This window comes from Triticum aestivum, chromosome 1D (assembly GCF_018294505.1).
Source record: "Triticum aestivum cultivar Chinese Spring chromosome 1D, IWGSC CS RefSeq v2.1, whole genome shotgun sequence".
Classification (NCBI taxonomy): domain Eukaryota; kingdom Viridiplantae; phylum Streptophyta; class Magnoliopsida; order Poales; family Poaceae; genus Triticum; species Triticum aestivum.
In genome coordinates this window covers 442,892,406-442,903,438 of record NC_057796.1, presented here as the reverse complement: position 1 = coordinate 442,903,438, position 11,033 = coordinate 442,892,406, and the positions used below count along the sequence as shown (strand labels likewise).

General features: G+C 47.8%; 2 protein-coding genes across 3 annotated transcripts in view; one reads left to right on the top strand and one right to left on the bottom strand.

The window, feature by feature from the left end:
• The first annotated feature begins 3,514 nt into the window (after positions 1 to 3,514).
• On the top strand, positions 3,515 to 6,078 carry LOC123182761 (uncharacterized). 2 transcript variants are annotated; one of them, XM_044595420.1, is made up of 8 exons: positions 3,518 to 3,900; positions 4,025 to 4,091; positions 4,192 to 4,231; positions 4,345 to 4,477; positions 4,784 to 4,855; positions 4,953 to 5,033; positions 5,571 to 5,632; positions 5,723 to 6,078. In XM_044595420.1, the coding sequence occupies exons 1-8, from the start codon at positions 3,640 to 3,642 to the stop codon at positions 5,790 to 5,792; spliced, it is 786 nt and encodes a 261-aa protein (XP_044451355.1). In that variant the 5' UTR covers positions 3,518 to 3,639; the 3' UTR covers positions 5,793 to 6,078. The 2 variants fall into 2 exon arrangements, with proteins under 2 accessions (XP_044451354.1, XP_044451355.1); XM_044595419.1 differs by having other exon boundaries at positions 3,515 to 3,900; positions 4,025 to 4,095; positions 4,192 to 4,477.
• A 1,109-nt stretch (positions 6,079 to 7,187) lies between these two features.
• Positions 7,188 to 11,033, bottom strand: part of LOC123182759 (uncharacterized) — a gene marked incomplete at its 5' end in the record, with an annotated part of 9,773 nt that continues 5,927 nt past the window's right edge. Inside the window, 9 exon segments of the mRNA XM_044595417.1 lie at positions 7,188 to 7,868; positions 7,947 to 8,095; positions 8,876 to 8,982; positions 9,073 to 9,234; positions 9,681 to 9,773; positions 9,863 to 9,925; positions 10,308 to 10,453; positions 10,578 to 10,738; positions 10,836 to 11,033. Coding sequence (XP_044451352.1) covers positions 7,597 to 7,868; positions 7,947 to 8,095; positions 8,876 to 8,982; positions 9,073 to 9,234; positions 9,681 to 9,773; positions 9,863 to 9,925; positions 10,308 to 10,453; positions 10,578 to 10,738; positions 10,836 to 11,033 — 1,351 coding nt within the window.

Here is an 11,033-nt window from a genome sequence, read left to right as displayed (position 1 = left end):
GCGGGGAGGTGCCTTGCTCCCGCCCCGCTCCTGCAGCCCCCAGTGCGCTCCTCCTGGCGGAAGGGAGGCTGTCGAGCTAGGGCCGCCATCCGCCGCTGTGACCTGATCCTCCTGTGACCCATGGTTAGCGTAAGCTTGCTCCTGGGAGACTAGTGGTACCCTGTAGTTGTTGTCGCCGGCGCGGTTGGTGAGGCTCCCGGTAGGCTCCTGGAAGGTCTCAGCTTCTAGCGCCTCCTCCTCCCAGCCCTGCTCGAGGAACGAGTTGGGGTCGTCTTCCAGCGCATACTCCTGGTCCACCATGCGGGGCACGTAGGCCTCCGAGGCCGTCGCCTCGAAGACCTCGCCGTAGTGCCCCATGCTCCACGTCGCCCGGCCCAGCGCGCTGCCCTGAGGATGGTGGGGCGGCATCCCACCGGGGCTGTAGGTGGCAATGCTCGTACCCGCGCTTATTGGGAGTGGCACGGGTACGATTGGGCGTCCGGTGCCGTTAGTTACGCCGGTGTCGATGAAGCCCAAGGGTGCGCCTGGGGGCACCCGGGCGTGGCGAGGCCCGCCATGCGATCCGGCCGTGGCATGTGGTGCAAGCAAAGAGCAGAAGGGTGGTGCTCCCGAGGCCGCGGCGTCCAGGAGTTTGGCGACACGCTCCAGCAGCGCATCCCGGCCGCTCTCCATCAACCGGCACCGCAGCAGCTCCCGAGCCACCGTGAGCGCGGCCCTCATGTTTGCTTGTTCCCGTCGGGTGTGCGGTGTCCTGGCCGCGGCGTGGCTTGATGCCCTTGCGGCTGCTCGCGCTTGTCGAGGAGTAAGGGCGGATGGCGCGTGACCGCGTCGCCCGCGCCCCGCGGTGTTTAGCGGCGCGCGCGATGCTTGGGGCGCGGGGTTGAGGTCTTCTTGGGCAGACAGCGCCGCCCGGGCCGGCCAAGCTGCCCAGCGGTCGGCGTTGGTCCTCGGGTCGCCGGACATCGGAGTCGAGGAGTGTCGGCGGATCAACTGGCGGAAGGAAAGCTCCAGCACACCCCTACCTGGCGCGCCAAATGTCGGATTTCGGGTTCCGGCAAAACCCTTAAGTTTCGAACACTGGGGTGCGCGCAAATCTCCCCCTACCTAATCATGCCCTCAACCTTGCCACGATCTCAAAGGCTAGCTCGACGAACTCGCAACACAAGAGACACAAGATTTATACTGGTTCGGGCCACCGTTGTGGTGTAATACCCTACTCCAGTGTGGTGTGGTGGATTGCCTCTCGGGCTGAGGATGAACAGTACAAGGGGAAGAACAGCCTCCTGAGGCGAGGTGTTCTTGTGCTTGGTGGGTGTAAGGATGGGATGGATCTAGTCCAAGATGAGATGGCGCCTACTGTGGTGGCTAGTCCTATTTATAGAGGCCCTGGTCCTCTTCCCAAATATTGAGCGGGAAGGGAGCCAACAACGGCCAATTTGAAAGGGGACAGCTAGTACAAGCTATCCTGACTAAAGGTGGTCTTCGTCTGCCAAAGGCTCTGGTGGTGACGCCGTCTTGGGCTCCACGGTGACCTCCGTCCTGCCGTCCTGCTGGTCTTGGTCTTGTTGCACCGATATGGAAACCTTTGCCTGATGCCTCGGTACTCATCGCCTGCGCTTGCCTCTTTAGCACCAAAGAGGAAACGAGGACACTGTGCGCGCTGGCGCCCACCTGGCGACCGCCTGGTCTTGGTCGTCATGGCTGACGCCGTAGGAACCTCGCGAAGTTTGCCTTGCCTTGATCTCTCCGCCCCTCACGAGCCAGCCTGGTGAGGCCGCTCCCGAGGAGGTCTCGTGTCGTCCGCCTCGCGAGGCTTGGCCCCTCGCGAGGGTCTTGAGTGCTTGTTGGTGAAGATGGGTCGTACTGGGCCGCGAGTGGAGCCACGCCGTGGGCCGCAGGTAGGCAAGTCTGGGGACCCCCGTTCCCGGAACGCCGATAGTGTGGGCCCCCTCTGGTTGATTCTTTCTCCAGTATTTTTTATTAATTCCAAAAACTGCCTCCATGAAGTTTCAGGACTTTTGGAGCTGTGCAGAATAGGTCTCTAATATTTGCTCCTTTTCCAGCCCAGAATTCCAGCTGCCGGCATTCTCCCTCTTCATGTAAACCTTGCAAAATAAGAGAGAAAGGGCATAAGTATTGTGACATAACGTGTAATAACAGCCCATAATGCAATAAATATCGATATAAAAGCATGATGCAAAATGGACGTATCAGTGGCGAAAGGCGGCGGCCGAGGAGAAGAGGGTGGCGGCCGAGGAGAGGTTGGCCGCGGCCGAGGAGAGGAAGGTGGACCTAGAGGAGAAGAAGGCCGCGGCCGATGAGAGGAAGATGGTTGAGGAGAGGACACTCAAGTTTATGTTTATGGACACATCAACTCTTGATGCCAAGGCAAAGGCATATGTTGAACTTTGTCGCGATGAAATGCTCATGAAGAAGCAAATGCTCATGAGGCAAATGATGATGGGAGGAGGCATGGGAGGTGCCATGGGAGGAGGCATGGGAGGTGCCATGGGTGGTTACATGAACATGATTGGAGGTTCCATGAATGGTGCATTTGGCGGAAACATGGGAGGTGGCTTCGGTGGCAACATAGAAGGTGGCTTTGGCGGCATGAGAGGTGGCTTTGGCGGCAACATGATGGGTGGCTTGGGAGGTGGCTATGGCGGCAACATGAGTGGCGTTGGAGTTGGCTTTGTCGGCAACATGACCGGTATGGGACGCAATGGAGATGCTTCCGGTGGTGCTCACGGCAACGAAAGTTCACCGCTTGTTGAGAACGTCGACAAAGACGGTGGTGAAGATGATGATCGTACCACCGTTCACAACGCCGGTGGTGTTGATGACCCGCATGAGTAATATTCATGTGCATTTCAATTTCTAGGGCGAAAAACTTTGATTGACGATGCTCTTTTGGTAGAGGGATTTGATACTAGGATGGTGATGCACTTTTGATTGAAACTATGATGATGATGCACTCTATTTTCGAATTTCTGATGCTATTTCAATGCAAAACCGCGGCTGAACAGTGGCTGGCAGCAGCCGCGCGGCCGTTTTCAGATTTTTACATCTTTGTTTGGACCATCTATTGGAGTTGCTTTTTTGGACCATCCGTTGGAGTTGAGCGTTTTTTGAAGCTCCAAAATGCACTTTTTGGCGGTTCAAATTTTACATCTCCGGTTTTGAACCGTCAAAATTTGGACCATCTATTGGAAATGCTCTAAGGGTGTGTTTGAATTATGGCCAAAATGCACCCTATCAAAATTTTGGTCATGGTCCAAAGATTGGTCTTTGTTTGGATTGCTGCCTTTTTTGACAAGTCAATGAACTCTAGCCAACTTCAGTTTATTTATTTTTTTACCAATGTTGATCAAATCATGGGCAACCAAAATTTTGGCTAGCCAACGCTTTGACGAGGCAACGTTGGGCATAAACTAAACACACCCTAAGACTTAAATCCTGACCACGATATCACTCTCCTCCTCGGCACTGTTTCTCAACAAGTAAAAACGACCGGAGGCTTATCGTCTCAACGTGCCCTCGCTAGCTTCCATCCACTCTCCAGCCGAAGACGTCTGTCTCTGCTTCGTTCGCGTCTTTCCTCTCGTCGGGCTGCCTCGCCTCCATTCATCAAATTCCAAAATGGCATCCTCTTCTTCTTTCCTCCGTTCTCCGGCCTCCTTCCAGCCGGCCACCGGAGCCTGCGGCCACGTCCGCTGGGCCCAGCCGTTGGCACCCCCCAAACCGCACCGCTCGCCACTCCCGCCGGCGGCCACGCCCGGGGTGCCGCGCAGGCTCCTCCTGCCGGCGGCCGCTGGCATCTGGGACTTCCTCTCCGGCGGTGCGGCCGGTGCAGCGGCCGCGCCCCTTGCCGTCCGGCGAGGTATGCAGCTCTTCCAGCAGGTCAGAGCCGCAGAGGATCAAATATAAGCCTCCTTCCACGCCTTTTCCCCACTCTGCTTCCGTAACTACAACTACAGAGGATCCCCTCCGCTCCCTCGCCTCATGTTCTTCCGTTGCGTTGCAGGGAGATGTGGCTGGGTCAGTGGCGGAGTTCGATCGCGCGATCGAGCTGGATCCGCGGCAGAAAGCATGTACGTACGTGCTCCTCCTAATCCACCATTGTTGTCAGTTCAGTCAAAGAAACAAGATCACCAGCTGCAGCCATGACCGTGTTTGTGTGGGTGTTTTCAGATCTCTGGCAGAGGGGGCTGTCGCTGTATTACCTCGACAGGTGCATAATCCAATGAGTAATCAGGCACCTGACATCTGCAACTGCAACTATCCTACCCACCGTTGGGTTTCAGTTTTCTTTCATTTTCGGACATTGGCATATTACATATACAGGTTCGAGGACGCCGCGGAGCAGTTCAGGCTGGACGTTGCTGCCAACCCCAACGACACCGAAGAGTCGATATGGTGTTTCCTCTCTGAAGCTCAGCTGTATGGGGTGGACGGGGCAAGGAACCGCTTCTTGGAGGCAATTCTCTTCTCTTTATACTGTAAACAAAATTCAGTTATAACACTAACACATGCTCCCTCTGTAAATAAATATAAGAGCGTTTAGTGGTGATCTAAACACTCTTATATTTCTTTACAGAAGGAGTACTTATGTGTGTAATTTGTTGTATGAACCAAATGTGGTATGGACATAGGACATAACCGTGTCTGACATGTACAACTTTTTGGTACTCTATACAACGACCCCTAACAAAAAGGGCCACCATGTACAAAATGTTGACCGCTGATGATCAAATGGTAACTCATTCTGAATTTCACTCTTCAGGTTGGTTTAGATCGAAGACCCGTGATGCGCGAAGCTTACGCCTTGTTCAAAGATGGTGGGGACCCTGAAAAGGTGAGCTTATTTGAGCTGCAATGCATATATCTGATCTGATCTGCGTCCTTGTAAATTTCCGCAGAAAGTTAACTTTTTGTGGTTTTCATGTCTCCAGTTAGCTTCAAATTTTTCTAGTAGCTCTGGTGGCGAACTCTTCTATGCATCATTATACGCTGGACTTTACTATGAATCTCAGGTACAAATCAATTGAACAATCTCTGTGTTGATATTTGTGTTCTTGTCAAGGCCATTTACGGATCTTGTAATACTTGTAGCTGAGCTAATCCGCGACAAGCTGCTATTTCAAAAACCGTGTGCTGTTTCTTTGTAGAATGACATTTATACATCTTTATTTTGTACAATCACCTTCCTCGTTGCACCCGCTTAAGTCCATAACTTGCAGCTATAAAAAATTTATCAACACATCACCGCAGAAAGTAAACATCTACTCCCTCCGTTCCAAATTACTCGTCGTGCTTTTAGTTCAAATTTGAACTAAAACCACGACGAGTAATTTGGAACGGAGGGAGTACATCAACATGTAACTCATCAGATTATTTTCTTGCAGCTTGTAATTTTGTGTTAGAACTGGGACAGTTTACACATCTTGTAACCAGGCTAATATATTATTTTATGAAATTTCATGATATCCATGGCTATGGACTTACCGCACTATAAACTCCCTATGTTCTAATAATCAAATGATTTATTATTTTCATTGCTTACGGAACAGAAGGACGCAGACCTGGCAAAATCTCATATTGTTGCTGCATGCAAGACACCTTATGGATCAAGGTCTTGCTTTCATTCCCCTTACACCTAGTTCAGAGATAAACTAAGTGACAGCTGAGGCACATTTTACTAACATTATACTTCCTGGAATAGGTCTGGTGATTACATGGCTTCCCTTGCAGTGGTTCATTGTCAGTGCCGCAACTGGACCCTCGAGGGATAGGAATCTTGAAATAGAAATGATACTAATCATCGTCATGGATTGCATTGGAGCCAACAAATAGGCAGCACCTTACAGAGAAGGCAGCCGGTGCTAAGGCTATAGATATCAAAACAGAACCAAAAAAAAGTAGCAAATGGAGCCTAAATTATTGGTCAATTTTGTTTATGGTTATCTGTATGGTATGAGAATTACTAGATCATTTTAAATTCGGTTCATTTGGTAAATTCTCGGGAAATCAATGGTTAACCGAACTAGCTGAACGTAAGAATTATAACCTTGATCTTTCTCAGAGTTGTGCACCAACAGAGCAAGTATGGGTAGGCCTTGTAGTTCGCATTGCGTGTGCATTGTGTATGTGTCATGCACACATGTTGTTGAGGTGTTTCTCGTAATGTACCTAACAACAGTGCGGAAGTCGCACGTAATTTGTATGACTGTCAGACGTCACGTCAGGTTGTTACAAGCTCTTCTATTCATGGCGGTCGTCTGGTTCTCTTGAAGGAAAGTGGGCGTCGAAGTGTTTTTCGCAATGCACCTACTAACAGTGAAAACTACACGTAATTTGTGGTGCTAGATACATCCATTTGAGGATCAAGCTTTTTCGGACGGAGGAAGTATGACAGTGTGGCATCACCTCAGGTTGCCATATGGACATGGGGCCTAGATTTTATCTAGGTTCAGGCCCCTGCAATGCGAGTAACAATCCTGGTATCAAGTTGCTTTGAGTGGTGGCCTCTTGAACGGAACCCACATGTGGAGTTGCACAGGGAACTTTCAGATTGCAGTATTGGGAAATGCTATAGAGTTGGTTGATTTGAATGAAATAAAAAACAGATTTGGATATGCATTATGTAAATGTGGGTGACATACCCTTAAGCTAATAGTTTGAAAAACGATTTTCTATTGTGGGACGGAGGGAGTACATGCTAATAGCAGTTGCTTCACGTGTACGATCGTTTTGTACTACCTCCCTTTCCAAAACCAACCTTCGAACAACATAGTTCGCACAAGGCCCCGCCCGCATGAACAGTACATTCAAAAATATAGCAAGGCAAATCAAAAATCCGGAGAAAAATGGCATAAATATGCTTAGTGTTCTAGGTGTGTGTGCACAGTTTTACGAAGAAATGACATTTGTGATGCTCTGGACAAAGAGAATAAAATCAATGCTCCAAAATGTCTATTTCCAAAGCCTTTTGTAGAGCCAATTTTTCCTTTTTGTCTGCAACCATCTCCGAGGACTTGTCTCCATGAAATTTTGAACGCTCCTAACATCTTTGGCAGCAAAGAAAATAAATCGGAATTTTATTTATTTGTCTTTTTTTTTGAGAAACCAGAATTTTATTTATTTGTTTTTCAATTTGACTATTCCTGAGGGAGCATATGAGCTTGGGCTTCGAAAACAGTCACCGGCATGTTTCATTCATCATACAATTAAGCAACACAAAGTCAGGAACTGCCGGGTTAACTTAGGTGCAGCACTGGAACCATAATAATTGTCCTCATTCAACTCCACCCACAATAATTTCACTACATTTACAACCTAGATAACAATCTGGATCGTGCTTGCCAGTACGGGAAGACTTCTCAATCAGAATTTTACCGAGCACACAAAAATAGCAAGATGTTTGAACTCATAGCTAACCTAACACTAGACTGTAAGACTGTTGCCACCAAAAACGTGGTAACATTCAGCTGCTATCCTTTCCTATCCTTCGTAGAACCACTAGACACACATGTTGCTGCAAGCACTCAACACGTCAGGATAACCGACAAATCTGTCTGAGTGGCAATCACGCACGACTTAAAACAATCCGAAGAAACGATGTCGCTCCTGGCTTCTGCTGCTGCTTCGTCCAGATCCTGCTGGAGTCACTGATATCCTGTCCGCATTGGCGAGCGCCCACCTGTTGAAATCCGGCGAGGACAGTAACTGCTGCATACCTTTTCTTGTCTCTTCTTTGGTGAATGCTTCGTATTCCTCTTTCGTAAACTTTCTCCTCTCTGGGGTAGTGTGGTAGGTCGAATAGTAGCTGTCCCTATCAAGAACTTGTGACGATATTTTCTTCTGTGAGCCTGGACAGGTAAAATCAAGTGGTACGCTGAGACAACAATAGTGAACTTGGAGAATCATGCGACAGAAGGATGGCAAACCTGAAAGAGGTGAATTTCTTCTTGGCGTATGTTTCAGGTATTCACCATGAAGCTTGCTGAACCCATCTTGGTGAGTTCCATTCGTGTTGGAATACCCTCCCAAATCTTCATAGCGGGAGAGACCGCGTGTGATTCCCTTGGAAAGTCCACTGCATAAAGATATTCAGTCAGTCCCTTTATCTTTTCAAGAGAAGATATATTCATTTAAGTTAGTTGTGATTTTCCAGGAGATGCAAATAGTTCTTGTCGTGACAACTGACAAGAATGTTTATCAAACGGAAAAGGACCACTTTCAAACCTGACGTATTAAAATCATTTAAATTGCAACCTCGAACTATTGATACTATCCACTTTATCCCTCAGGTCAATTCATTAGTGATATTGGGTGGCATGGTCAACATCCCTGCCACATCGTTCCCATGATCATTAAAATTTCATTCCGTATCCAATTTTTACCGCTTCTTTCTTCCGTTCCTAGCATTTCTTTTTGTGGAAGTAGTTTTATCTGAATGGTGTAGTTTTTTTTTTTTTTGCAAGTGAACCCCAATTGCTTCTGTTAAAACTGTGTTGGCCATGTACCCAGGAGCTTGCTAGCTTGCTCCTGGCTGATACCACCACACTGAGTTACATAAACCAGCTGGTTCACCCAAAAGACTAGAACCATGAGCATAGGTGGGTAATATACTTCAACTGTGTGCTCCTATAACAACAATAAATTACATACCTAGAGATACTAATATTAACAATTAACACTATTGATGAGCAGGAGTATACCACTATACCAGCTTCTGCTTAGCGATATTACATAGTTTTAAAACCATGAATAACAAAAGGTTGTAAGCCTGTAATTAGCAAGTTCGTATTCAACTTTAGATAATAGAAAGGGGCATATACAATAATAATAGGATATACTACATCATAATTTGTACCTTGATAAATGGCGCATAAATCCTGACATCCCTTCAATCCTTGAAACTGTCTTGATGATTATGCAAAAGACTAAAGCTGCAAATGCAAGGAGATAGTCCAGAGAACTCTACAGGAATCAAAGATGCAAAACTGCCAGTCAGTGAAGTGATAACTAGTAGAATAGTCAGCAAACAGCCATCGTTACAAAAAAAAATACCTGGAGGATCAAGACAGCAGAAACAATCAAGATAGCCCACTCGACGAAATAGGCCACGCCAGCATCAACAGATCCTTCTTCCGTTAGAACAAGTTTACGGACACCCCAGAAACCAAACCAGGCTCCAGCTAGGATGACGCAAACGAGAAGGAATATACCCAGCTGCAAATGTATTTTACATGTTCTTATGTCAAATTGTCAATAGAGCAATGATAGAAATGAAACTCAAACAGAATAATGATGTTAAAACATTAATGATGCCTATATGGTACTACAATTTAAAGAGACTGGTATAACAATATAAAAACATTAACAATCCCTTTCTAGGGCAATATAATAGAACCCAGCTATTAGACAACAGGAACTCAAAAAGACAAGCATTTGTAACATATTGAGAAGAATCGTAAACTGTAATTCAGTAGTACAGTTTATACTTCATAGTGATCTATCAAGACAAAACAGAGAAAATATAAGCCTCAAGAATGTCAAAGTCATGGGGCAATTTAAATTGTTATGCCTTAAATAAGTGGCAATGTAAATGTAGGTGGAAATTAAACAAGCACAATGAACCATAGCTGACATTATTCCTGGATGGAGAACTTACATACAGGATTATGCATGTCTTCGGCGATTCCCATTTCCACAAGAATTGAACGCAGAAGTCCCGACAAATAGTGCAGAAAATATGTTGTCATGCCAACCTGTTGTTTTGAGAAATCATCATGATGTCCAAGAGTGTGAAAATGAAATTAGAAAAGAAAACTTTCTCAATGGTCAAATGAATACTCACAACTGAAGAGTATGCAAAAATAGCAAGCGAACTCTTTCTGCCAGTAGGCAAAAGCTTCATTCCCTGAAAGAAGATATACCAAAAAGAGGCAGGTAGTGAGAAATAAAAATAACATCTCGGAAAGTGACTGCCTAACCAAGTAGCAGACAAAAAGACTTTACAAACCAAGCATGACTTCTGGGAAATTAGGCATCATAAACAGCACAAAGCATGTGAATACATTCAGGAAAAACAAATGAACAGGGAAAGAAACTGCAGGATTCTGTCCAATAGTGCCATATATGCTACTCTAATTATCATGGCCCAACTGGTATTGTGAAGTACAGAGAATAAGAGAACTTCACTCAACCATTATGAAAACTGACTCATCCACCAATGCTAGTTATCTCTACTTATCAGATTAAGTGGCACTCTACAGAGAACAGGGCATAGAGGAAGAGCTTACCTGAAAGAGTATAATCAGCACCACAAGGAAAATGCCGATGGTCATGGCGCCACCATAGTAGAACACCAGTGACTGGCTAAGCGTGTGCGCCAGAGCCATCAGCACCATCCCCAACACCAGGAACACCACCCTATGGAGCAAGAACTCTGCAGAGACAAACACAAAAGCACCAATTCCCAAATCAACATCTCGCGAAACAGTTGCCGTCAAGGTGCACATACATACAACAAGCAAAGCCACGGAAATGCAAGAAGAACGAGAACCACACACCTTCCTCCGTGGACACCACGACGGATCTCGAAGGGTCCGCCGGCATCCGGAAGTCGAGGATCCGGTTGTCGTACGGCGAGAGGGACTGCGCCCAGAGCCCGCTCTTGGGCACCTTGTGCCACTGCGACGCGGCGCACTTGCAAGGGCCAATCGTGGCATTCCTGCGGACACCACCACCAAGAAATCAGGCCGAGACGTCCAAGCAAGCACGAGAAGAAGAAAAGGTAGGTAGGGTTTCGGTTCGGAATTTTCGCTTACCGGTGGAAGCAGAGCTCGAGGGCGTCGGGGCGGGAGGCGTTGGCGCGGAACCGCAGGGCGTGGAAGAAGCGGGACGGGTCGCGGAAGCGGGAGGCGCGGCCGCGGAGGTGGACGCGCGTGCAGAAGGGGCCCCGGGCGTCCCCGGCGAGGGGCTCCGCCGGCGGGAGGCGGAGGGAGGCCGGCGGGTGCGAGGCGACT

Coding starts and splice junctions, on each gene's coding strand:
- LOC123182761 (XM_044595419.1), top strand. CDS start 3,640: ATGGCATCCTCTTCTTCTTTCCTCCGTTCTCCGGCCTCCTTCCAGCCG. Junction 3,901..4,024: donor GTATGCAGCTCTTCCAGCAG/GTCAGAGCCGCA, acceptor GTTGCGTTGCAG/GGAGATGTGGCTGGGTCAGT. Junction 4,478..4,783: donor CAAGGAACCGCTTCTTGGAG/GCAATTCTCTTC, acceptor TTCACTCTTCAG/GTTGGTTTAGATCGAAGACC.